The 26,331-nt window shown below is 32.2% G+C and overlaps 6 protein-coding genes across 8 annotated transcripts; 2 read left to right on the top strand and 4 right to left on the bottom strand.

The window, feature by feature from the left end:
- The first annotated feature begins 524 nt into the window (after positions 1 to 524).
- Positions 525 to 2,124, top strand: LOC124932489 (dof zinc finger protein DOF4.6-like). Of its 2 annotated transcripts, XM_047473127.1 has the most exons (3): positions 525 to 607; positions 1,099 to 1,209; positions 1,282 to 2,124. In XM_047473127.1, the coding sequence occupies exons 1-3, from the start codon at positions 584 to 586 to the stop codon at positions 1,789 to 1,791; spliced, it is 645 nt and encodes a 214-aa protein (XP_047329083.1). In that variant the 5' UTR covers positions 525 to 583; the 3' UTR covers positions 1,792 to 2,124. The 2 variants fall into 2 exon arrangements, with proteins under 2 accessions (XP_047329083.1, XP_047329082.1); XM_047473126.1 differs by having other exon boundaries at positions 1,099 to 2,123.
- Positions 2,125 to 2,928: 804 nt separating this feature from the next.
- LOC124931105 lies at positions 2,929 to 4,774 on the bottom strand. The gene is made up of 5 exons (XM_047471495.1): positions 4,462 to 4,774; positions 3,783 to 3,988; positions 3,611 to 3,709; positions 3,462 to 3,535; positions 2,929 to 3,380 (listed from the first exon to the last, which is right to left on the bottom strand). The coding sequence occupies exons 1-5, from the start codon at positions 4,739 to 4,741 to the stop codon at positions 3,155 to 3,157; spliced, it is 885 nt and encodes a 294-aa protein (XP_047327451.1). The 5' UTR covers positions 4,742 to 4,774; the 3' UTR covers positions 2,929 to 3,154.
- Positions 4,775 to 5,275: 501 nt separating this feature from the next.
- On the bottom strand, positions 5,276 to 7,299 carry LOC124929461 (outer mitochondrial transmembrane helix translocase-like). 2 transcript variants are annotated; one of them, XM_047469824.1, is made up of 5 exons: positions 6,942 to 7,299; positions 6,567 to 6,867; positions 6,322 to 6,480; positions 5,803 to 6,098; positions 5,276 to 5,731 (listed from the first exon to the last, which is right to left on the bottom strand). In XM_047469824.1, the coding sequence occupies exons 1-5, from the start codon at positions 7,134 to 7,136 to the stop codon at positions 5,498 to 5,500; spliced, it is 1,185 nt and encodes a 394-aa protein (XP_047325780.1). In that variant the 5' UTR covers positions 7,137 to 7,299; the 3' UTR covers positions 5,276 to 5,497. The 2 variants fall into 2 exon arrangements, with proteins under 2 accessions (XP_047325780.1, XP_047325781.1); XM_047469825.1 differs by having other exon boundaries at positions 5,276 to 5,728; positions 6,942 to 7,298.
- A 409-nt stretch (positions 7,300 to 7,708) lies between these two features.
- LOC124932207 (rab GTPase-activating protein 22-like) lies at positions 7,709 to 11,527 on the bottom strand. The gene is made up of 5 exons (XM_047472825.1): positions 11,071 to 11,527; positions 9,795 to 9,930; positions 9,649 to 9,698; positions 9,125 to 9,178; positions 7,709 to 9,020 (listed from the first exon to the last, which is right to left on the bottom strand). Exons 1-5 carry the CDS (start codon positions 11,232 to 11,234, stop codon positions 7,889 to 7,891), a joined length of 1,536 nt encoding a protein of 511 aa, XP_047328781.1. The 5' UTR covers positions 11,235 to 11,527; the 3' UTR covers positions 7,709 to 7,888.
- A 3,111-nt stretch (positions 11,528 to 14,638) lies between these two features.
- LOC124929022 (auxin-responsive protein SAUR32-like) lies at positions 14,639 to 15,004 on the top strand. The gene has a single exon (XM_047469277.1). It carries the CDS (start codon positions 14,639 to 14,641, stop codon positions 15,002 to 15,004), a length of 366 nt encoding a protein of 121 aa, XP_047325233.1.
- Positions 15,005 to 15,690: 686 nt separating this feature from the next.
- On the bottom strand, positions 15,691 to 21,953 carry LOC124929225 (CDPK-related kinase 4-like). The gene is made up of 11 exons (XM_047469526.1): positions 21,194 to 21,953; positions 20,283 to 20,413; positions 20,025 to 20,066; positions 19,832 to 19,940; positions 19,585 to 19,663; positions 17,654 to 17,950; positions 17,449 to 17,558; positions 17,248 to 17,352; positions 17,045 to 17,107; positions 16,190 to 16,357; positions 15,691 to 16,118 (listed from the first exon to the last, which is right to left on the bottom strand). Exons 1-11 carry the CDS (start codon positions 21,737 to 21,739, stop codon positions 15,978 to 15,980), a joined length of 1,791 nt encoding a protein of 596 aa, XP_047325482.1. The 5' UTR covers positions 21,740 to 21,953; the 3' UTR covers positions 15,691 to 15,977.
- Between the last annotated feature and the right edge of the window lie 4,378 nt (positions 21,954 to 26,331).

The following is a 26,331-nucleotide window of genomic DNA, read 5'->3' as shown; positions in this document are numbered from 1 at the left end:
GAAAAAACCACTAAATGGTTATAATGGTAGGCTTTGTTCGGTATGAATTTTTAAAAAGCTCATACAAAATCAAACATCACTTCACTCCCCTTTTATCTATCACATTACTCAAATCATTAACAAAAATACTTAAGTATCTTCTATTTTAAATTATTATTTTTTATTTTATTTATATATGAATACCCTTTAAGTCTTTTTATCAAAAACAAACATCACTTTCTCAAAATTATACCCATTATTATTTTTTTTTTCTCTAGATTTTTTTTAAACTCCAATACGAACAATCTCCTATATTACCTTTCATATTTAAAAAATAAAATAAAATAGTTAAACCTGTTTGATTTTTATTTTGGATATCCAATGAACTAGACAGACGAAAGTGACACCTAGCCACCCACTAAGAAAAGCAGCACATGAAACTTTTGGGACAGAAATACCCTTGCACTAAAAGTTGTTGCTTTTCTTACACATGACTAGAGGATGATCAAAGTTGAGTGCTTTTAATTAAGTTTATAATATCTCTCTCTCTCTTAATTTGAAGAAGATCCCAAAACCCTTTTCCTCTCTCACTCTCTCTTTGAAAATGGAAGCATCTCAGTGGCCACAGGTAATTAAAGAGAAAAAAAGGAACCACCATCTTTCTTTGAAATCATGATATGATCAACTTTCAGTTTTTCAATGCTTTAATGTGCTTGCTTTTCTTAAATTCATGATTTTTTTTTCTGAGAAAGATGATATTGTTGTCTCCTTAGATGATTTATATATCATTTTATGTTTGAAATTTTACAACTTTCTTTTTCTCTTTCTATATATCCCCATGACCTAAAACAAGCACCTAACTAGCTAGCTTGTTGTTTAATTTAGTTAGTGTTGTGATCTATCAGTTTGCAAGAGTTCCTTTAATTCGTTTCCAATTGGTCTTTGTGATCTTATGATCTATCATTTTATATCTATATTTTTCAGAAGACCACAGACATAATATGTTATCTAGCTAAGAAAGAAACATATATAGAACAATCTCAATGCTTGAATCATGAATCGAGATTGACAGATCATAATGCATGACTAATGACCTATTTTTGTTCTCTTTAATTTCAGGGTAATGGAGTTGTCAAGCAGGCACCATTAGTTATGGGAGATCAATCCAAACAGGCTGAAAGAACCAACAATAATATTGATCAAAAGAGACCAAGGCCACAAAAGGATAAGGCATTGAATTGTCCAAGATGTAATTGTACTAATACAAAATTCTGTTACTACAACAATTACTGTCTTTCTCAGCCAAGGTACTTGTGCAAGACTTGCAGAAGGTACTGGACTGAAGGTGGGACCTTAAGAAATGTTCCTGTTGGTGGAGGTTCTAGGAAGAACAAGAGATACTCATCATCATCATCAACATTAAAGAAAAACCCAATAATTAACTGCACCTTCCCATCATCAGATTATGGCCAAGATCTCAACTTGGCTGCCAATGGCTATTATAACACTAACATGATCCTAAACCCGAGCAGTAGCATGATGAATACAGGGTTCCCTTCACATTCACAGGAGTTATTAATCAAGCCAAACCTGAATTTTTTGTTGGATGGATTTGGGAATATGAATGGATTTGGAAGTCTACAATTAGGGATGGATCAATTAGTGGAGGGTGAGGATCACTTGACATCGTCAACGTCGACTGTTACTCCAAGAGTTCGTCATCATCAACTTGATCAAAATAGAGTATTGCATGGAGCTGAGCCGCCTGATGGGTATTGGACTGGGATGTTGGGTGGATCAGGATCATGGTAAATATATATAGTAACAATTCTGCATCAAGGAAAAAATAGTTTGCTTTTTCTTTTTTGGATCGGAAACTAACAAATTGTGTGAGAAATGGGGTTTCCTTTTTTTTTAAGGATTTTAGTAAGTTAATTTTCTCTATTTTTTTAATGTGGTTTGTATTATATATCATATATATATAGTTTATTTACATATTTATGTACTTAATTAATTGTTTTGGATTGCCAAAAGTAATTGTCTGTTTTTTTTTGGTAATTTGTGCTAGCTTGTATTATGGGATAGTTATAAATAATGAAACATGATATACAAACCTTAATTGAAATGAAGTACATTGGCCGGTTAAGACATGAATTGGACTGTTAAATAATCAATACAAACCCTAATCAATAAAATGTATTTATGTTAACCCTAGCTTATAGTGGAGAATTAACTTTCATCTATGTATATATATCATCTTCCGAGACTATCAGAATTGGTGTTTTCTATAATTTTGAATTAACTTTGTATATTCACACTTAAAGTTAATCTCATTTGTCCATCTCGTTCATCTTGATCATTTTTTTAAATAAAAAATATTATATTAATTAAGAAAGATCCTAAATTATATATTAATATAACTCATTATGATAATTTCATTAACAAAAATATTGTTTAAGATATCAAAAATTTTGGATTCAATTCTTATTTAAAACTCAACTTAATTAGCTTTTTTAGAGAATAAACTATGTTAAAGATGTCAATTATAATATAATCTTTGCTCCAATTGCAAAATTCAACATTAGAAAACAAATAATGAGTGCTTAATTTTCCAAATCCTTACCATTAAAGAAGATTTGATTGTAAATAATCTAATTTTATATACTTTTGTCTTTTCATATATATAATTTGTATATTAGACATATAATTGTAAAGAACTATTCAAAACAATAAAAAAAAAATTGTTTCATTTATTATAAATAAAATATTTCCTTGATATCCAGGCAGGCAGAAGAAGCTTTTTCTTTTTATCTGTCAGGTTAGCATGCAGCTTTGCCAGATCTTACAAGCACTATCTTAAATCCAGACATCAAAACACATGCATATGCATATTTGATATTTGTTTAAATTAATTTCTCAATTCAAAACAAAATTATTAGGGTTCCAAACTCCAAACAAACACTAGTACATTATGAATAAATAAATAATAATAATATATAATTAGAGTAAACACATGTTTGATATTTCACACAGGATAATATAACATAACTTGAAACAGGTAATCAGACCAAAACAATCTAATCTAATCTAGGCTGGCGGGTTGTTGCTGCTTTAGGTGGCAACATTGAGAAATGACATTTTTGGACCGAATGGGCTAACCATGATTTGAAGTCAGTCAGTAGAGATCGATTGACTCAAGAACACGACGAGCTTGAATGTGTAGAGCTGTGAGTCTCTGTTCTGGGTCAAGAGTTGAACCAAACTGACTTGCAGCCCAAATCAATGATGCAGATTTCTCACCCAAAAGACGCCTTATATCTTCATGTACTGTTGCCATCGGGGATCTTTCCCTCCCATTTACATGCCCAATCACCAACAATAAAAACTCTCCGCACTTTAACCTGTTTCGATTGATCAGAACAAAGGTATATTATTACTCATCTTCAGCAACACAAAGTGAGACATAAACATTGAAAAATAACCTCAGATTTTCATCTATTTGTTTGTCTCTTAAAAGCAATGCAACTTCTTCCATCCCATTGCATATTTCAAAGTCCTGTAAATAAGATTGGATAACCATATATGTTTCATCTCTCTCAAGTTCTAACTGAGGAACATAGTAAATTCACACCATTTGATTGGCTGATGAGTCCAACATTATTGAGATCAAAGCATCCAAGCATGCACCTTGCTCAAGCACTCCTCGAGTTGACAATATGTTCATTAAAACCTGAACGAATTACATTGCAACAAACAGTAAAATCCACAGCTACAAATAACAAAATGAAGCAAAGCATATCTACCTTGATTGCTTTATTTTGAAGGGCAAGACCTGTGCTTTCTCTGTGGAGTAAACAACATCCTTCTAAAACTCGAAGTGCAAGTGCAACTTCAGCATCAGTTGAAGGACTAGTTATTTTCATCGGTTTTGTGCCAAATATATGATCCAAGCTTGTCACCATTTGCTCTTCAAATTCTCGTAGTGAATATTGGAATAGAACTGGTACCACTGATCACACCAGAATAATGCTGATTTGAATACCATTTCAAATCTAGAATCCAATGTGTAATTATTATAACCTTCAGCAGTTCATAACATTATTTACCAATACTACATATGATGTTTATATCTCCAAATGTCACATTTTTCCAAATTACAGGTATGACAAAGGACGGTTTAGGCACTAATTTATTAACTTGGTTGGGATTTCATGATGAACTACAATTGTGGAAGGAGTAATCAGATTGATTTGGTACACCCAAGTGGAAGATGAAAACGAAATCTTCCTAGGGCCAGTTTACAGCAATAATCATTGAATTAAATACCATTTTTTTGATTCGACATTGCAGTACAATCGATGATCAGGTGAGTATTTTTTCTGGTTATGCACACACAAGATATAAGCAAATCAACTCTGACCCCTAATATGAGGAAAAAGATGTTCCATGACATACAGATTCAGAATTGGAGAAAGAGATTACCTTGGAGATCAGGAATGGATTGACTATGGTAAAAGAGGTTGATTGTAGAATCGGATTCGGCCACAGATCGGAGGAATTTGAGAATGTTTCGAAGACCTCGGACTCGGAGAAACGAAAACTCAGCTCTGGTGTCTCTGAGTCCGGTCCGTAGAGCAAGCGTGACCTCTCTGTAAAGACGTTGCTTATCGAGCGAGTTAACCAGTTCAGTAATGGCCGACGGCGATTGATTCTGCGTTTCCGTGTTCTGGCTATCGCTCCAGAACGCCTTCTTCAGGTGCATCTTTTCCAGCAATTTTTTTTTTTTTTTTCAATTCACAGGGATCGCTTATAGCTAATATTCCCACCAATTATCAAATTACCCACTTTTTTATTCGAATTTACATGATATTTAATAGAGAGTGAAATGACAACTTAATACAAATATTTCTAAAAAAAATGGTTTCATCAGTTATTTATTTTATAATTATAATATTTATACATATATTTTTCCTAAAATTCAACAAACTTCCAACTCAAATGTTTGAATCATCATTTATGTTTGGTTTATAGTTTTCTTGCTGAGTTAGGTTTCATTTGCTGCATACTTATTATAATTTGTGTTGTGCACAAGGATTGATTTTATATATTTGAATCAACCTTATATCCTAAGATAATAGATAATTGTTTCTTATATCAAAACATTGTATCCAGTGATCAAAACAAATCAAATCAAATTGGTCAGCATAACAATTGAATGAATGTTAGCATTAATTATGACAGTTGTACTTGATTTGTTTAACAATCAGTTGTGTTACAAGATGGAGTTCTTAGGATCTGTGTTCAGTTATTTGTTTCATTCATTCAAAATAAGAACACTACACCATCTGGTGGACACTAAAATACATAAGAATGGGGTTGAACTTGACAACAAAAGCTTCAAAGAAGAACATATGATAAGTTTCCTCCATGAACAAATGAATACTACAAAATAGCATCTGACAGAAACTGTTCAGTTGCACTTAAATCAAGTTTTTTAGAAAAGAACTGTAAAACAAAATCAAGAAGGATCTTGAGCACCATCTGACTGGATATTCAGAATTTGCGAGACAACAATCTTAGAAAGCTCGTTTATTGCAGCTTGAACAGGAAAATCATTTGCTTCGCCGTGCCTTGACCATCCCCCCGATGATTGAGAGTTTAACCTAGTATATTCATTCGCTGCAACATTAGTCTTTTTTGATGAAGCCAGAGCCTTCTCCAAATCTAACTGTGACAATGGTCTTGGTTCCTGCTAAACAATAAGCAATTTTAGTACATAGTAGGATAGAAAATGAGAATAACAATAATAATAATAATACTTACATTAGATGTCTTCCCAGTCTTCTCATCATTGAGTAAGTCCCTAATAGGAAAATAAGCCGCTTTTTTACATAGTTCAAAAATATCTGAACCAGTGTAGCCTTCACATAAACTCACTATTCTGTCAAAATCGATACCATCCTCCACCCTCTCATCTTTCAAGACCACTTTCAGGATCTCCGCCCTTTCCTTTCGGTCAGGCATGCCAATCTCAAAGGCCTGAGGGAGTCGTCTCAGAATAGCCTCATCAAGTTCTGATGGACGGTTAGTAGCTGCAAGAACCATTACTCGAGCATTCTCTACAACAATACCAAACATCATATTTAGAAAATTGGAAGAAAACCTATCATGTAAGCCTTGTTTGATCTGGGTTATTTGAACCCAATTCAGTTAGCATCATCTACCAAAATACTAAATCCTCTATTCATTTTAACTGTATTTTGAATAACCCAAGATCAAACAAGGCTGTAGAGACGACGACGATGATGATGATGATAAAGGGGAGGGAAAGAAGAGACTGACGATCTGTTGTGAAACCATCCCATAAAGCCATGAATTCTGTCTTCATATTGGTCATAGCTTCATGGTCTGTGGTGCGACGCTGACCCAAAAAACTATCGACTTCATCAATGAAAATGATTGCGGGCTGAAGCTTATATGCTAAACTGAAGATAGCAGACACTGCCAGATGATATTGTGCAGGGTTTTAAGAAAAGATTGGAGAATTAAGAAAAGAAAAGAAAAGAAAATGTAGAAGGAAATGTAACCTAGTTTTTGTGCATCTCCAAACCATTTGCTCATCAAATTAGATATTCTGACATTAATGAAAACAGCACCAGACTCCTTGGCTATGGCTTTGGCAAGCATGGTCTTTCCAGTACCGGGTGGTCCATATAACAAGACACCTTTCTGGGGACCAAGAAGTTTGCCATGTGAAAACAGTTCAGGTCTGCGTAATGGAAGGATTACCAATTCGTATAGTGCTTGCTTAATGTTATCCAATCCTCCAATAGAGCCAAATTCAATATCAATGTTGTCAGGGTTTATAACATCACAGGCTATAACATCCTGTGTTAATTAATTAATTAATAATCATGATGAATACACAAATCAACAATAAGAGAATGATAAAAGGTACACACCTCGTAAGGAGTGGTCTGGATGAGAGGGCGACCTAAACGGCGGGCAATCTCCTTCTTATGCTCGATAGCTCTCTTGGAAGCCTCACGGTTGGGGTCAAGATGTCGGAGACCCACAAAAAACACAAGAGCACTGAGAGCGGCGCTTGCCGCGTACAATATCAGGTCTTGCAATAACTTCTCCGATGAACTCCTCATTATTCTTCCCCCCAGCAAATTTATTGCCGATTTTATATGGAGAGAAGTAACCAGAGAACTATTGTGGTCTGAAGTTCTGCAACCAACGAATACGAATACGAATACAAATGGTGGGGTTTCTGGAAGATCAAAGAAGAAGAAGCTAGTTACTCTATTTACTTTTCTTAATCGACAAGTATTTTGGGATAATAATATATATAACCTATCTTATTCCGCGGATTATGTTTTTTTCCTCTTCCAAACTTATATTTCATATCTTATATAAGATTTTTCTTTTAGATATCTTATTTTTTATTTTCCAATTATACTTATTTATTTTTTAATTAAATAAATATATTTTTCACATATACTATTACATATAATACTTAAATTCATTATATTTTTATAAAAAAAATATATATTATTATATATTTGAATGGATGAGAGAATATTTTATATATAATTCCTTGTTTGATTTAATTAAAATTAATTCTTTATAAAAAAAATATAATAATAATAATAATTTAAAAAAAAACAATAAGATAATTCTAGTGAAAAAATCATCTTAAATTGAAATTAGAACATGAGAAAGAAGTACTATCTTCATAAAACTTTAAAAAAAGAAAAAGAAAAACCATTTTGACTTTCATTTGTGATGAATGTCAACAACTTTGGGTGAGATTTTACTTGTGGCTTTTTTGCAAGCACTCCAATTTTGAAGGTTTGAATTATTTGAAAGACATTACATTTGATTTGATGATCAACCAAACAAACTACTTACATAAACCATTAGTCATGTCTTCTTCTATCTTATCATGAAGGGTCACAACAAGATCATGAGCATCATCAAGAAGCTTCCAAACATCAAGATGCCCAGCCATACTATTACACTCCCTTATTATCTCATCCATACTCATATACCTCTCTATTATCTGCTTCCTCCTCTGCAGCACCGAAGCCGCAATGGCATATAACAATAGATCGTCCGTCGGCGGGGCTCGCTGTCTTATCCTACTCCAAGCCGATTCGCCAATCCCCGCCCTTATCGCCGCCTGGTCGGCCCACATTACCTCCCAAAGGCATATAGTCTGTTCAAACGTCAGTTCCCTCCTAAACAAAACCAAAACCATCCTGTACACGAAAAAGCAATCCTCTGCCTCTAGCTTCTCCAAGTGTTTATAAAGATGCGAATCTTTACGTTTTATGATCGTGGATACTATGTTCAGCTGTCTTCGGATCCCCACCTCGTCTAGCCTGTAATTGTGTCGCGCTTTCCTCATGAACCCCACGAAGCACCAGAACGCGTCGTGATCGTCCTCGATCACGCCAATTATCGGGGAGAGTAAATCGCTCATCCCCTGGCAGTAACCGATTTCCCCGTCGTAAAGCGCGTACGCCTCCAGGATGGCGGTTAGCCTGGCGGCCTGAAAGATTCGACGTGGCTCCAGGTGGTTATAGTCCTTCAGTCCCACTGTCTCGGCTGCTACGTTTGCGCTTTCGGGAGATACGTTCGCCCTTTCGGGAGAGTATGTAATTCCGTCTTCGTTGGCTCGAATTGCATCCAGTCGGATGATTCGTTGCCAAGTAGAGAAGTCTTCGTTACTATTACAAGGATAGTGTTCATCTTCCTGGAATTCAATGAAAAGAAACGTGTTCTTCAGTCCTATGTCGTCAGAGGAGTCCGAGACTGAAGAATCGGAGTCTGTATTATTGTTGCATCTTGAACAAGAATCTCCTTCCAGATATTGAATCTTTTCTACACTTGAAACAGATTCCCTGGCGCTAACCGTGTCTGAATAAGGAGAATCTGTTTCTTGATTGAAACAGGGAGAATCTCCATTGTTGCTTTCTTTGCCAACTTTTAGAAGCTTTTGACACCGTCTCCTAAGTTTTTCATATTCTTTTCTGCATTCAAGGTGCAATGTGAAAGGACAAAGTTCAGACAACTAACTTCTGGACTTGTGACAATAAACCAGATGGTTAACATGATAAATATTGACAACCCTAACCTCTTTTTGGACCGCAAAGTCTCTCGTTCTTCTTTGGAACTGTTCAAGTCATATCTGTCAAAGAGAAACAAAGCTCAGTTTGGCAATAATAAATCAACTCTGTAAAAAGAAAAAATGTAAGTAATCATTTTCGGTTGCATGATTAAACTTTTCTCCTCCAAGTTTTAACTCATGAAGACTTCTCTTTTTATCAATAATTGTTATATGAGACAAGGTCTACATCCATAACAAACAGACTAATATATTCCAGTTTGTCCTGAAACATAATAACCTTTTAACTGAAATAACAGTTAAGACAAAAACAAAGTAGACTACCAGGAAAAAAATATAAGTCTTTCTTTGTATAGAATTGTGGAATGAAGATCTATAAGCATAAAAAATGGTAGTTTAAAAGGAAATGTCTAAGGAGAGATAAATTTAAACTTGATTTCGATTATTCAATTTTTAGAACAAGCAATCAAATGAATGTTGGCTAGGTTATTATTGACTACGATAAAGGAAATTCTGAAATGTGAAGTGCTTACACTCCTAGGAGGAATGGCCACACCTCTGCTCTCAGAGAAGGATCAATACCCTGCAAGTTATCAAAAGGGAATATCTTTTCACATGCTTTACTAATAATCAAATTGAGATACTTGAACATTCGAAATTGAACTTGTTGAAAGCTTACTGCACTTCGAACTTTCTTCAAAAATTTTGAACCACCATCACGGAGTTTCCCATCTGGAGTAAACAAGCTTCTCCATTGCAGAGGAGACAGAGGGGTTTTTCTCTTCCTTCGCGACCATGGTGACTTTAGATGGCTCCTGGGAATGACATGAAAGAAATAATATATCTATTAGTGAAGAACACAATTCTAGCTGTAAACATAAGAGTCAAGGTAGCACCACTAGCCAATATAGTGAATAAATTCAAACAGGCCATGAGATATACAAAAATTAGCAAGTATATCGAGGAGCAATTGCCAATAAAGCATATAACCTACATTACAGTACCCACCAACCAGCTAAAATTATTGTGATTCAACAACTGATTTTCAGAAATATATTGCTAGTCATAGTAGTAAAATCTCTTCCAAGACTCACCCTCTCAAATGCAGTATTTTAGCATTATGCAGCAAGAACCCATTTTTAAAAAAGGGAGAACCTAACCAAGAGAATTGACCCAGACTCCTGAAGAAGAAAAGCTACCCTGATAACAATGACAACTGAAATTGATAAAAAGAAAACCTAGTGAAACATCTCAAAGGAGAAGAAAGTTTGGGTATCTATATTTAAAAATCAGTGCAATTCTTGGGACAAGATCAATAACATCATATGACAATATGGTAACAAAGCTTGCGAGCTAAGAAATGCAGCTTTGAAATATCCCTGTCATTTTCACTTTTAACAGTTCTACTCATCCCAACTTAAATCATCCTACAATATGTGCACCTCCCATTGCTATAGAACTAATGATAAAGGGGTATACGAATCGTTTATAGACCAAAACCACAAGATAATATTTACCCTCATCCCCCTTTCGAGTGGAGGAACTATAAAGAAAAAATCATATAGATTGGACTTGTCTATGAAATATCAGGGAAGAAACCATTTCCCATGATTTTGAGTTGGTCTTGATCAGAACAAACCATTTGAATGATTGACACTATTCAGCAAGGTGCGTAAAGGGAATCATTTAAGCACCATACTAACAATCTTCACTAAGAATTGAGAAAGAAACAAGTCAGGAAGAACCACGATCTGCTATTTGATTGGTTGACCATGTTTTCCTTTCTTTCTTTCTGACCTGGTCGCTTTAATATTACACTAAAATTAATATATTCAATCAATCAATCAATAGCTACTAACTACAAAAAGAATCGAAGCAGGGAAATTACGCATTCATTGAGCTGAAAGAGTTTCGTGCAGAAAATAAATTAAATGCATAACAAAAGTGAAACTCACCGATCAGAGGAAGAAGAATAAGAAGATGTTGAAGAAGAGGACGCTACTACGAGTAAAACTGATCTCAAATGAATCCACGACGAGGAGGAGGATGGGGAAGACGATGAAGACGGAGATGAAATTGAAGTAGAAGACGAAGTTTGACTCCTCCGCAGAGCCTTCATCAGAAAATCTCTGTTTAGGGCTTGAGAATATAGAAGTTTTGAGGTCTTAATCTAAGTGGCGGTGGCCAAGGCAACTCCGGCCAAGGCCGTTCAAGTGAGAGTTATTCCGGCATTTGAAGCCGCCTTTTTTGACCAAAATATCCCCGCCCACAGATGAAGAAGAGAGAGAAGAACAAATTACTGTCGGATTTTCCACCATAACCAAAACTCCAATCGCTCTGAACTGCTCTTCTTCTTCTTTAAGGCGCTCGCTCGCTCTCTCTTGGCCCCGGAAAGCAATGGGTCTGAGGGAGAAGAAGAAGAAGAAAGGTGAATCTGGACTGGACTACCTTTATTTATTTTTTTAATTAAATAAAAAACAAAGACTGATAATACTATCTAATCCTAAATTAATTATTGAAATCTGACCTAAGAATTAATTCATTCATTCATTCAAGGGAAGGTTATTCTTAGACCATTTATTTTTATGTATAGATTTATGCAAATCTTCAAGGGTTTGATTGCTTATATTGGTAAAGAAAATACATAATATATTGAATTATTCCTAAATACAATCATATCTGAGTTGATTAATTATTAGATTAATGGTTAAAAAAAGAAAAAGAAAAAGAAAAAAACACTTTTTTCTTTTGGGTACGGGGAAGAGATGGTCGTAATGATTGATTGTTCGTTTGTATAATGAATGTGGGCAAATTAAAGTAAAAGTTGAAAAATAAAAAGAAAAGAAGAGACTTTGCTTGGAGTGTACCTTAAAACAAGGTGGTGGTGGTCGATCAGTTGAGAAAATTAATGATCCCCGTTTGGTTTGGTTGACACTTGTTTCAATCTTTGATTGGGCAATTGGCATCACTAATCTCATTAATAGTGTAAAATTGTATTGATCATCTACCCATTTTAATTACTACTCTCCCTCACACAATATATGGAGAGAGAATATAAGTGTTTGTTTTATGTAGGGTTGGTTAAATATAACCAAGATAATTTATTTGAATGAAAAAAACATTTGATAAAAAATTTGAGTAGTTTTGGAGTTTGAGTCTTATCTAAAAGAATAAAAGTTTTGGATTCGATCATTCCATTATCATGCTACTTGTTTGAGAATATGTCTAGTCTGCTCAAAGACTTTGTGTCGTCCCCCTTCAATAAAAGATAAAAAGCTAAGAAAATTGGTAATAGCGCGATATCATTTGTTAATAAGATATTAATGAACTCAGAGATTTGGTATTAACCCAAAAAATAAGATCAGATCTTAAATTAAAATCAAGTAAATAGTAAATTGATTCAAATTAAACTTTTAAGCATTTAATTTGTAAACAGTTTAATTTAACAAATAGTGGATGCTCCATAATTCTTTTGAAATTGGATCAATTTGTTTGAAATGGGGAAAAAAACTAGTGCTATGAAGTTTGACTTAATTTGTAAAGCAGCAGTTTGCTCAAAGTGGGCAAGTTAATTATCAAATGCCAACTAATGAGAGAAAATGCATGTGATATTTTGTAGCTGATAATAATCCCCAATTCCCATAACTTGAATAATATTAGGATCTGATTAAATCAATCAACATCTGCTAGCTCTTGCCCTTTCTGATCACTTGTAAATTCATGGATCATGGATATATAGATGATAGATCAATCTGACCACATTTTTCACGTGTGTATTCTTTTTTCAATTAAAGTTTTTTTCTCATTAATTAGACGTGGCAATTCTCGAGTTGATAATCATTTTCTCTTGTGTGTCGTATTCAAACATGATTATGTATTTGTCTACAGTCTACTACATAAGTTATCCATGAAGTGGTGATCTTTAGTGACTTTATGTAATATTTAAGCCTTGAGGGTAATATTAACAAGTTCCGCTTTTAATTTCTTAAACCCTAAACCACACAAGTTTGTTAATGATTTAATTCACAATATGGACTTAATTGTTAAAATTAAATTTATTAATGTTGAATACCAAGTCTATTTTTTTTTCTTCTTCTCTCCTTCATAGAGTAACCAAATCTTTTTAATTGTTGTCTTAATTTATAATTGATTAATTACAGGTTTTTATCATTCTACAGTAATCATCTAAATCAAACGAGATCAATAGAAAACAAACATCCTTTCAAATATTGATGTTAAAATTATTATTTTTTGAGGTTCACATCATTTTAAGTGTTTAGTTTGATTGAAATAAGTTGATATGGTACGTGGTCAGCAACCCTTTGATTTGGGACGCGTAAAAGGAATAAAATAAATTTATTCTTTTCTTTTTATTATTATTATGTAAAAATAATAAGAAATTAAAACAAAATACATTTGTTTGTAATCCGTATGCATGAGAGATGTACGCGGTCAGGTACTCAGATCAGAGCCGGCAGCATGGAGTCCACGCCTCCAATCAGTTTTCCTTAGTCTTTGTTCGGTTGGGTTTTTTTTGAAATAATTTAGATAGAAAAAAATGAGGATTGACAATGATTTTGAAGAGATGGTAATTTTTATTTTTTTTTTAAAAAGATTTAAAAAGTATTGATATATATATATATAAATAAAATTAATTAATTTAATTAATTAAAAAAATGAATGAAATAATATTTAATTTTTTTGAATTATTTAAATAACCAAAAATAAGAAAATCCAACCAGGCCTAAGGTTTACAAAACCCAACCCGGCCAATCAAAGAGTTCAAGTCAATTTTTTTTTTTAATATTAAAATTAAAAATACATTTAAATTAGTGAATAATTATTTAAAGTTTGTTAATAAATATTAAACAAGCTAATAAAAACTGGAGTCAAATATATATTATACCCAAATTGTCTTTTGAAGCTTACCAATTCACATTAACCCTTATTCATATTAATTTTATTTTGCATATACTGATATTATCTGATTTATCCATCAATGTAAATTTCAAAAGAAAAAAATACCAATATACCATACATACATGTACATTCATATATATATATATATGCAATTTGAAAACACTTTTAAAAAAAAAAATTATAAATATGAAAATTATAAAAGAGAATTTAGAGACTAGATTCATAAGTTAGTTGAGTTGAGATTCATGTTAACGCGGGCGGATGAGAGACGGCACGGCAGCATGGAGCCCACTGCAGCCCACGTGGAACATTCACTCTCTAATAATAATAATGAGAATCAGAAAAGGTCAATAGGGGAGGGAGGGGGAGACTTCTTCTTCTTCTACTTCCTTTCCGAATAAGAAACCCTAAACCCTTTTCCACCCCACCGCCATACCCATATTACAAACTTATTATATATATAAGTAACATCATCCATATTCATTTATATTTCATTACAATTCCAAACCCAAACCCAAACCCAACACCAAGACAATATAATTAATAATAATACAGCTCTCTTTCCCTGATCTTCAACCTCCTTCTTCTTCTTCTTCTCTGATGATGCCGGCGATGATGATGATGATGAGAGGAGATGATGATCATGATCATGAAGATAATGCTTCATCCGACTGCTGCTGCAGCTGCATGATCAAGTACAATACTAAGAAATTGGGTGGTGGAGTGGTGCCGATAATGGTCGGAAAACAGGACGAACAGCAACAGAGATTCGTGGTGCCTGTCGTGTATTTCAACCATCCACTCTTCTCCAACCTCTTGAAGGAGGCCGAACAAGAATACGGCTTCCATCAACAACAACTAGGCCCCATCAACATCCCCTGCCACGTCGATCAATTCCTCGCCGTTCAACACACCATTCATCATCAACATCATCATCATCTCTTCATCCGCTGCTTCAACGTATTATAATCATCAACACATATATACCTACCTGGAAATTTGTACCCTTTCATGTCTATTCTTTCATCTCTCACTAGTCAGTCACACATTTTGTAATTCTATCTTTTCTCTCACTCATTCATTCGATTCATGTAAAAAACACAAAATTCTAATATATATAATTCTAATATATATATATATATATATATGCCTTATTAGAAGAATGGTTTGGGCATAAATAAAATTACCAAAAAAATTAATATTTCGTGATAATTTTAAGAGTAAAATATTTTTTTTGAATAATTTTTTTAAAAAAGTATTAATATATAATAATATAATAAGTAAAATTTGATAGATTAGAATATATTGAAATGATGTTGAATTAATTTGTGTTAGAGTTTGTTTGGGAAAGTGGGCTTTTGAAAATATTTGTTAAAAATTAAAAAAAATAATAATAATAATTTAAAATTTTAAGACTAATTTAGTTTTGAGTTGAGAGGGTAGGGTGAATGTGAGAAAATTGTGGATTAGAGAGAAAAATGATAAGGTAATTTAAAAAAGATGGGATAATTTTGGTATTTAAATGGATAAAATTGATAATAAGATGTTTGGTTATTGGGATAAACGGGATAAAAACTGAATTTTATCCCAATAACCAAATATCAAACAAGCCTTAAAAAGATTCAATAAACTAAGAATCAAAAGTAAAAACGTAAAATTCCAAACAAACAAACAAACTAAAATTGTTGGGCATCAATATTTTTCATCTACCTACAAAGTAGGAGGGACAGGTTTGTGATGGCAATAAATAGTTATGCATGAGAATACATCAAGAATCTGGACAATCAAACAAAACAAAATACACTGTCTGTGTCTATAATATTCTATAACAAGCACAAGGCTAATAAAACAAGGGAGTATTTTAATTAATTTAGTATAAAACAAACAAATTAAAGTACCTCTCTATTTATATGACAAGTCCAGTCCAGTCCAGCCCCGGCTACTATTGACGTCTGGTAGCAGAACTGCTGCGAATAGTCACCCCATGTAAGAACTTGGTGTAACCTAGCAAACTAAGCTTTCCGTCAGATCTTCTAATCCAGTCTTTTATAATACTGTAAGCTGTTGGCCCCAAACTCATTTCCTGCATCAACCCAAACAGTAAATATCCAATTCAATTACAGAGATTTACAGTCGGTAATGTAAGTAAATTACCTGTGCTAGTTCCCCAACTGAAATTACTCGATTTCCTTCTTCATCAAAATACTCAAAAGCACTAATTGCCATATTCTCCCATCCTTCAAGAGCCTCAAGCTGATACACGCTGATTGAAGCAGCACAAAACTCTTCAAAATCCATCTTCTTTTGAGATAGGGGCTCCATCTTAGTTAATCACCCACAACAACAACAACAACAACAAACAAAATAAGTGCAAAATATAACATTTGAAAAAACCATAAGCATTGTCCGAATTTTTCTATCTGAAACACTTGCGCTATGTCATTCCTCTACAATTTATATTAAATTCAAAGGCTATTTGATTATGTCAGGCTTCAAATTTCACTATATGAAGAGAAGAGAGCTAGAACAGATGATTAAGGGAGGAGAATAAGTGGACACTTAAAATTTATGTTCTTGTATCAGGATGTATCAATCTGCCTGTGACTAAGTTTAGTTTCCAAACGTATCTATGTCTGTATCCAGATTCAAAAACACAGATAAAAAGTGTTTCTAAATAGAGAAGATTCATGTCTATGTTTATCAGTTAGTCATGAAAAACTTCCCAAAGTGATTTCATCACGTAAGATTCAAAGTCGCACAGCCAAACACAGACTAATGACTAATGTAAACATGTAGCTTCAATAACTTACATAACGTGTAACTTATAATATGTAGTTAAACATTACTTTTAATATTGATTAAAAATGCGGTGTTGTTTATTTAAGATGTGTATAACATCTAGTGTCATTCATGTAACTATTTAATATGCCACCTCTCATGTTATCTGTGTATATAATATATATAACATCTCAAAGGACAGTGATATTTTGGAAGGAAGAGATGCCTTACCACATTTAGAATATCAGGAACCCTTGAATTAATCATGGCATCAGTTAAATTCTTCATAAGACTCTGCAAATTGTTCAAGTGAACCAAACACAGAATGATGCAGAAATTATTCAGTAAACAAATATCTCGTAAATTTTAGGTTTACAAAAGTTGCAAACTCCTAGAAGTAAGCAGACAAGAAATCATCAAAGGAGACAGCCTACCTTCTTAAAATTTTCAAGGGAAATAAACCCATCTTTTGGTTCCAAAAGCGTAAACTGACCCCTAAGGTAAAAGAGTTCCACTGATGTCAAAGCTTTTGAGAGAGCCTGAAACACAATAGATGCAGAAATCTCATGTAAACTAAAACAATCATATTAAGGTTTCTATTCCAAGAAAATGATAAAATGTATCACAAAAAACACCTTGAGGGCTGCACGCTTTAAAGGGGAGGACCTAATGTATGACTTGACTTGCTTGTAAATCAAAATATCCAGAATGACAGGGCGGTTTTCATCTTGTAGCCAAGGATGTGCTGAAAAGGCATAATTAAATGAAAGCTTAGTTATCCACTTCTACCAGATACCAATAAACATTAACCAACCTTAAGCTTATTAAATAAAAGCTTACCTAGTGCTTGGGAAGCTGACATTCTTTTCCTGTGATCCTTATTTAAAATCCTCTTCACAAAATCTTTTGCTTCTGCTGACGCAGAAGGCCAAGGTGAATCATCAAAATTAGGTTCAGCTCTTAGTACAGAGCGAAATATTCCAGATTCAGTCCGTGCCCAGAATGGTCTGCTTCCACATAATAATATATATGTTATGACTCCAATGCTCCACAGATCTGCTTCAACATTGTATGATCTATGCAGTACTTCAGGGGATACATAATATGCACTTCCGACAATATCATTAAGGCGTTGATCTGCAAGAAAATATGTAGGTTTATAGAAATTAAGATAACCATTAATTTCATACATGTACTGGAACATCATAAATGTCATTTCCTCCACAACACCCCCAAAAAAGAAAATAACAACATTTCCTAATTAAAGCCTTTTATCTTCTTTTTTTGGGCAGAGTTTAAGATTTTTAGCATGTTTGAAGATGCTTACTGAGGAAACAAACTGAAAATTAAGCACATAGAAAACAAAGAGTTCCTAGCTCATGTTAAAACAGCTTACAGATAATACTGTTGTTTGAAATCCTAACATTGTCTGTTTATCATTTGCGTAAACGATAAGTCAAATCAATTAACTCAATTGAATAATAGACAAAAGAGAAACTTTTGTCGTATGTAGATCGCTTGCATAATGGGAGTGATTAGTGGAAACTGGAGTAATGCGAGCGATCCACATACGACAAAACAAATACTCCCTCTATGCGAGCGATCCACACACGACAAAACAAATACTCCCTTTATGCGAGTGATCCACATACGACAAAACAAACAAAATTCTGAAATAACACACACACATGGCCACAATGTCACGGGTACGAGTCTTCGTGATCATTTTCAAAAGAAATAAAAAAATAACATAGCGAGATCTAAAATCAATTAGAATAATAAATAAGATTTGTTTATTATTCATTTTCCTTTAATATCACATCACTTTTTGTACTGTTAAAGCACCAAGTACTTTTTTTTCTTCACATTTCTATTTATTCTGCTCATACTGCCATAGAGGCTATTTTACATGGAACTCTAAGTGAGTTCAATAGGGAGTACTAGCTGTTTAAAGATTGATGTTTCATTTTCTGATTTAAGTAGCAGTTCAAGAGTAACATAAGGGTATATTAGGATATGGGGAACTCAAATTAGAATTCTAATTCCAATTCCATAAGAATTGGCATTGAACTACAATCTAATCCAATCCCTATATTTGGAAAAAATCTGATATGAGAGGAAGGGTTAGGGTATAAGGATCACTTAGTTGTAAATATCGGTCGAAATTGAGTAGTTATAGGGAAGGGCAGTTAACATTAGTAGCAGAGTAATATAAATAGATAACGAGTTATTAACAACTACTCTACCGATAACTGCCCTTTTCCATATAACTACTCAATTTCGACCGTTATTAACAACTCAGCATACCTTATATCCTAACCCTTCTTCTCATGTCAAAATCAATTTAATTCTTAAGAGCTTTGTTTGATTTTCTTCTTTTTTCTTACTTAAATTTAAGTGGAATTCAAACTTTAAAATATATAATTGTTTTAATTCCACAGGAATTCAAATTTTGAATCCAATTCCTTGTTTTAAGTCCTTAAACAATTAATATTATAAGAATTGAAATTCAATTCTTATGTTTGGAGAAATAATAGAATTGCAATTGCTAAGTGGGAATGATGGAATTAAAACTTAAAAAATCATATCCAGTGGAATTATAATTCCAAATCCTTATTTGAAGACATCAAACAAACAAACAATTTAGAATTGGACCCTCAATTCCCTATATTTTGAATTCTGCAGGAACCAATCATAGCCTAATTGCAATACTAACCACATGTTCTACAAAGCAGAAACTGAAATCGCGGTCAAATACATGCTATTATTACCTGGCCTGATAAAATCTGACAGACCAAAATCTATAACCTTCATAGGAGCATCTTCTTCTCTTGTGGTAAAAAGGAAATTCTGTTGAGCAGACAAAGAGTTGTAAACTAATTAGCTAAAGAATACAAATAAATAAGTAAAAATGGGAGTCAAGCAATGATGATGCATGTCTCAGCGCTGCAATTTATTTCTCAAGAACAGGAAGATTAATAATATAAATGAAAAAGGACACAATAGAAGCTATGGTACCTCAGGTTTCAGATCACGGTGTACAACACCTTGAAGATGACAAAAGGCAACTGCACTTAGTATTTGAACAACAATAGATTTAGCATCTTCCTCAGTATATCTTCCTCCTCTGAAACAAAATAAAATATTCAACTAAAGGAAGAATTGATTAAGCTATACTAATTAATTACTCACAACTTGTTAGTAAATATACCTTGACAAAATTCTATCTAAGAGTTCTCCACCTTCACACAATCTGCAAAAGATTTCTATAATTCAGCACAGATTTTCGCATTAATAGAAAAAAGCATTCTACACTCGTAAATAAATGAAACAGCGGAATTTATTACTGGAAAATTAAAGGAAATTAAACTAAAGCAGCACTTTCATATAGTAATATAACAAATTTATCATTTCAATATAATGTGGCACTCAAATGTAAAAACAAGAGGGGTTCACATAATAGACTTACTCCATTACTATGTACACATTATGAGCATCCTCAAATGCATCATAAAATTTTATAAGATGCTTATGTCCAGATAAGGCTTTAAGTATCTTCACCTCCCGACGAACATCCTCAATTGATATTGCTGTAGTCATCTACAATACAAAATTTGGCCATTTAGTGAGTTATAAAGCTGCTTAATGCCCAACCCAAGATTTAGTCAATATATAGCCATCAAACAACATTTTTCCAATCGGGAATTATCACAATCATATATAATATGACCTTTAGTACTAATAATTGGACAGATGACATGATTACGCTGAAATACAAGAAGAATTTCAAACTCGTTATCATAAAGCATGCGCACGTGGACCTTACACTTTAGCAAAAGATGTCTAAAGAAAGAGTATATGATAAAGAAAAGCTGTAACAATCAGAAAGTTAAAATCCTCTCTTTAATCTTTATAATATTTAGTTCTTGAGAGATATTTCTGCAACTGCAATGTCCCAAATCCATCAACTTGGCTGCAGAGAGCCAGTGGTAGATCATGAAACACTCATGAACAACAGGCACCTTGATTTGGCTAGGTCACTGAGTATTCATGAGTTTGCTAGAAATACCAGTTGGCTGAAATGGACCATAATCTGCTATAAACCATATTACCCAAATAGAATATAGTTGTCATTTGCAAGATTTAAATAGCAAGAAGAACAAAGAATTTCTCTATTTGAATGATCCCCTTAATTGATTATATCTACCCTCTTTCTGCAACTGAAGCACAGTCAGGTGACTGAGAATTAGTGATCAAAATAGAACTAAAAAACATATGTGTCAGTCAACTGATCCAGCATTGCCGGCGTTGGAAAATTCCAGTGAATTCATGAAGAAGAGACAGTATACAACAATATATTTACATACTCATACAACCCACCTTAGCTTTGGAAATGATCTTCACCGCCACAGATTGGTTTTTCATGTCTCCTTTCTTTCCCTTAGCCCAACAAGTATGACCAAAATGTCCCCGACCCACCTCCTTCCCCAATTCATATTTCGCCGCAAAATTCTTCGGATATCCAAAATTCTTATCAAGCTGAGATTCCCTCTCTTCACCTTCATTTTCAGGAATCGGTCCTTCCTTCGGCTTCGCCTGTCCTTGCCTCTTCATAATCGCCGACATGATCGGTTTTGCAGGAGATGGCGGGGGAAATGGCCACTTGAACATCCTTCTGGGCGTCCTCGCTGGGGATGGGGATGGAGCCACACCGGCCGGATAAGGGCTTTGCCATGGGCTACAAGAGAATGAGTTAGCTGATGTTCGGTTACTGGTCTTCGCTTCAACAGATCCATTACGGAGAGGAGATGGCGGCGGAAGGTTTGGCTTGTCTTGCTGATCGGCGGTAGATCTGCCGTCCTCAACGGCGGTGCTGGCGTCCTTAACGACGGAAACGGCAACGTCTTTACTGCAACAATGACCCATGAGACGGCGAAGAAGACTCGGATCAAGACTGGTCAACTTCAAGCATCACGCGTCAGTGGATTGGCAGGCAGAAGAAATTCCTTCCGTTAGCGCCGGCCAAAGAAGGATTCAAATGGCAGATGTCAAAACTTTCCGTAGTTTATACACAGAAAATTTTGTATCTTCAAGCCTTCTTCTAGAGAGAGAAAGAGACAGACTGAAAGACCCCTTCTTCCAGCTGCTGTTACGGCTTCTTTTAAACCAGTTTATTTTGAAATTTTATTATTTTTTTATTTTTTATTACATTTTTATTATTATAATTATTTCAAAATAAAGTATTTTATTTACAAAATTTATTATTTTTATTTACACTTGTTGTAACCTAATAGTGTTAAGTCTTCAAAATATAATTATAATAAGTCTAAAATACCCTCTTAATTATATTACTAACCCTCTAACCATCTTTATCACTAAAAAAATACACTATTTTTTTATTTATTAAATCTTTAAAAAAAAATACATTTATCAAATCGGATGAAATTTACGTCACAAAGTGTGATATTATTTATTTGGTCTTAAATAAAAAATAAATAAAAATATTAGCTTATTGGTCGTATTTTGTTTTTCTTATTAAGTTATAAATAATATTAATTATTTATAGAAATATTTTAAATATTTACAGATAAATACAATATAAAATACGTAATTCATTAATTAAATTACTTTCTTTTTCAAAAAGTACATTTATTTGTTATATATTAATATTTTAAAATATTTTTATTAAAGAAATTCACTTTCTTAATATTACCATCAATAAATATAAAAACTTTAAAATAATTTGTATATTATTTTAAAATAAACTTACACCTAACCAAACCTAACTCAAATTTATTGTTACCACTTTAATTTTTTAAGTAAAAATCAATGCACACATAAAATTACATTTAAAAAGTCATATTATTAAGGATTTGTATTACACTTGACAACTATGATCAATATAAGAAAAATAGTAAGCCAAATAACTTATTTATAATAACAACGAGAATGATGAAATTGAAAATTATGTATTTTGAAAAGTCAAATTAAATTATAGTTGCAAGATGTTTTAAATTATTGTCAAAATTTTATATCAAATTAAGTTTATTTATTCAGTTTTTTTTTTATAATTTTATTATTATTAGGATGATAATTGTGATTTTTTTTTTTTAAATTTGTGAAAGACAATTTCTTGAACACTTGCTTGTATAACTTTGCTTTATTATTCAGGACAGACGTCCACCGTCAGATGAATGAAAAATGTAACACGTGGCAAGCAATCAACAGTCCAATGAACCTATTCCTTTTCTTCACTTTTTTAATTCAGTATTAATTTAATTTTATTTCAAGTTCTTATTCATTTTCACTCTATCTATTAAAGTTGGTCCACTCCATAACTAATCTTCTATTTAAGGAGAGAATGAAAATGGCCTCACTTCTATTAGGCTTAGCTATAACTACAACGAGGGTGATGAGTAATAACTCATGGATAGTTTTTATTTAAAAAAATATATGAAACATAAATAAATAATATTACAACTTATTTTATTATGTTTATGCTCAAGAATTAAATAATAATATATACAATATTTGTCTTTGTTAAGAAAATTAAATATTTAATGCAATAAATTCCAAAATAATTTATATTTCATTACATAAGCATTAATCTCATGCTCATACCCTATTCCAAAAAATGTTTCATTTTGTTTCTAAGATAACAAAATGAGGTAGTATTCTTGTAACAGATTGAAACATTTTTTGGGACAGGTGATATTAGCATTTGGTTCTCACTTATATAGAAGATCTATATATATATATATAATTATATATATATAATTATATATATATATAATGATGCTAAATTTTCAAAGTGTTCGGATTATCGGATCGAAAATTGCGGTTAATTTGAATATATATGTGAGAGTAAATGGATACTTGAGTCGGATTGTGGTTGACCCGCCCATAAACTTAAAAATGTTATACGTATATTTCAAATTTGCAACATAACAAAAACAAGTACAACTATTTAACCAATTAGGCTAATAAAACTTTATATTTTAAATTTAACATCAAATTACGTGGGACATTTTAACAATATAAATTTAACTTTTTAACTAACTAATTTATATATATCTATATAATGATGCTTAATTTTTAAAGTGTCTGGATTGTCAAGTTGAGAACTATTGTTAATTTGAATATATATATATGTGAAGTAAATGAATACTTGGGTCGAATTGTGGGTTAACCCGCCCATAAACTTAAAATAATTAAAAATAAAATAAAAAATACTATATGTATGTTTCGAACTTGCATCATAACAAAACAAATACATTCTTTTAACCAACTAGACTAATACGATTTTATATTTTAAATTCAACACCAAATTTGATGAACACATGACATTTTAAAAATACAAGTTCAATTTTTTTACTAACTAATATATATATATAATGATGCTTAATTTTCAAAGTGTTTAGATTGTTGGTCGAGAGCTGTTGTTAATATGAATATATATGTGAGAATAAATGAATATTTGGGTCGGATTGTGGGTTGACCCGTCCATAAACTTAAAACGGTTAAAAATAAAAATAAAAATGTTATATGTATGTTTCGAACTTGTAACCTAACAAAATAAGTACAACTCTTTAACAAAGTAGACTAATAAGACTTTATATTTTAAATTCAACACTAAATTTGATGAACGCGGAACATTTTAACAATATAAGTTCAATTTTTTAACTAATATATATATATATAATGATGCTTAATTTTTAAAGTTTCTGGTTTGCCGGGTCGATAGCTGTAATTAATTTGGATATATATGTGAGAGTAAATGGATACTTAGATCGGATTTTGGGTTGACACGCTCATATACTTAAAACGGTTAAAAATAAAATTAAAAATACTATAGGTATGTTTCGAACTTGCAACATAACAAAACAAATATAACATTTTAATCAATTAGGCTAATAAAACTTTATATTTTAAATTTAACACCAAATTTGATGAACTTGAGACATTTTAACAATATAAGTTTAAACTTTTTAACTAACTATAATATATATATATATATATAAATAAATGATGCTTAATTTTCAAAGTGTCTGGATTGTCGGATCGAGATCTGTGATTAATTTGGATATATATGTGAAAGTAAATGAATATTTAGGTCGTAATGTGAATTGACCCCGCACATAAACTTTAAACGGTTAAAATAAAATTAAAATTCAATCACAATTTTACGTAATTTATTTTTTTCCGATTTTTATATCATCAATAGTGTATATTCTAGTTAAACTATAGATAGATGATGACGTGTTGTTTAGATAATTATACACAATATTTAAGATCTATAAATTAATTGATTTATAGTACTCACACTATTTAATTAGTTTATTGTGAATTTATACTAACTTTCACTTAATGAGATAATTGAGATCTATTAAGTTAAGATTTCTCAAACAATGTTTCATATCATAGCTTTCATTTTTAAGAGCAGTGTTCTAAATGGCGGTCGAGGCGGCCGCCTAAGCGGCGCCTAGGCGGTAGGCGGTCCAATACCGCTCCGCCTATACATGAGGCGGTCAGATTATTTAATTATTTATTATTTTTAATTAATTAATTACTAATATTAATATATATATATATATATATATTCAATAAAAAAAACTCTTTGAAATGACTCTTTACATTCCAATTCATTTATCTTCTTCTTTTTCGTTTCTTATCTCATTCACTTCACCTCCTTGATTATTCACATATATATTCTTCGATCATCTGATCATCTATCTCTTCTTCAGCTTGTTACATATTTATTTTTGTAAAATGTTACTATGTTAGAGAATATATATTTGAGTTTTTAGTAAAATGATAATTATAAAACATCTTTATTATATTTATATTCAACCGCTTAGGCACCGCTTAGACACCGCTTAGACACCGCCTAGGCACCCGAGGCAGTAGGCAGTCACTTATCGCTCCGCCACCGCCTACCGCCGTTTAGAACACTGTTTAAGAGACACCGATTTAGGTGTTCAAAACGATCTTAATTTGAAATCATTGTAAATACTATATAAACATAGTAAGTATATTCATATCCAACATTTTTAATTTAATTATAGATTATTAATCAACTTTTTTCATTTAGTTGTTGATTCTTCACATTTGAGTTATTTAATTAGAAAAAAAAAGTTTATAAATTATTTAATATTTGTTTATAAAACAATGAACTTCAATTATTATTATTATTATTATAGGTGTTCATCAAGTTATCAAAACATGACAATCAAGTAGTATAAAAGAAGGAATTAATTATAATTTTTTAAATTGTAATAGCTTTTAGTTTTATCTGAATTAAAAAAAATAAAATTGAACTCACAATTATATATCCCTCCAATATTTGAGACGATTATAAAAATTCATATATTTTCATTCAAAATATATATATATATATATATATATATATATATATATATATATATATATATATATATATATATATATATAATTGGATAGACATTTTATTTAGATACATAGTGAACATACATTTAAAACAACCATAACTATTTAAAAAA

The sequence above is a fragment of the Impatiens glandulifera genome, chromosome 3, assembly GCF_907164915.1.
Source record: "Impatiens glandulifera chromosome 3, dImpGla2.1, whole genome shotgun sequence".
Classification (NCBI taxonomy): domain Eukaryota; kingdom Viridiplantae; phylum Streptophyta; class Magnoliopsida; order Ericales; family Balsaminaceae; genus Impatiens; species Impatiens glandulifera.
Note: the sequence above shows the minus strand (reverse complement) of the source record. Positions and strands in the feature narration are given on the sequence as shown.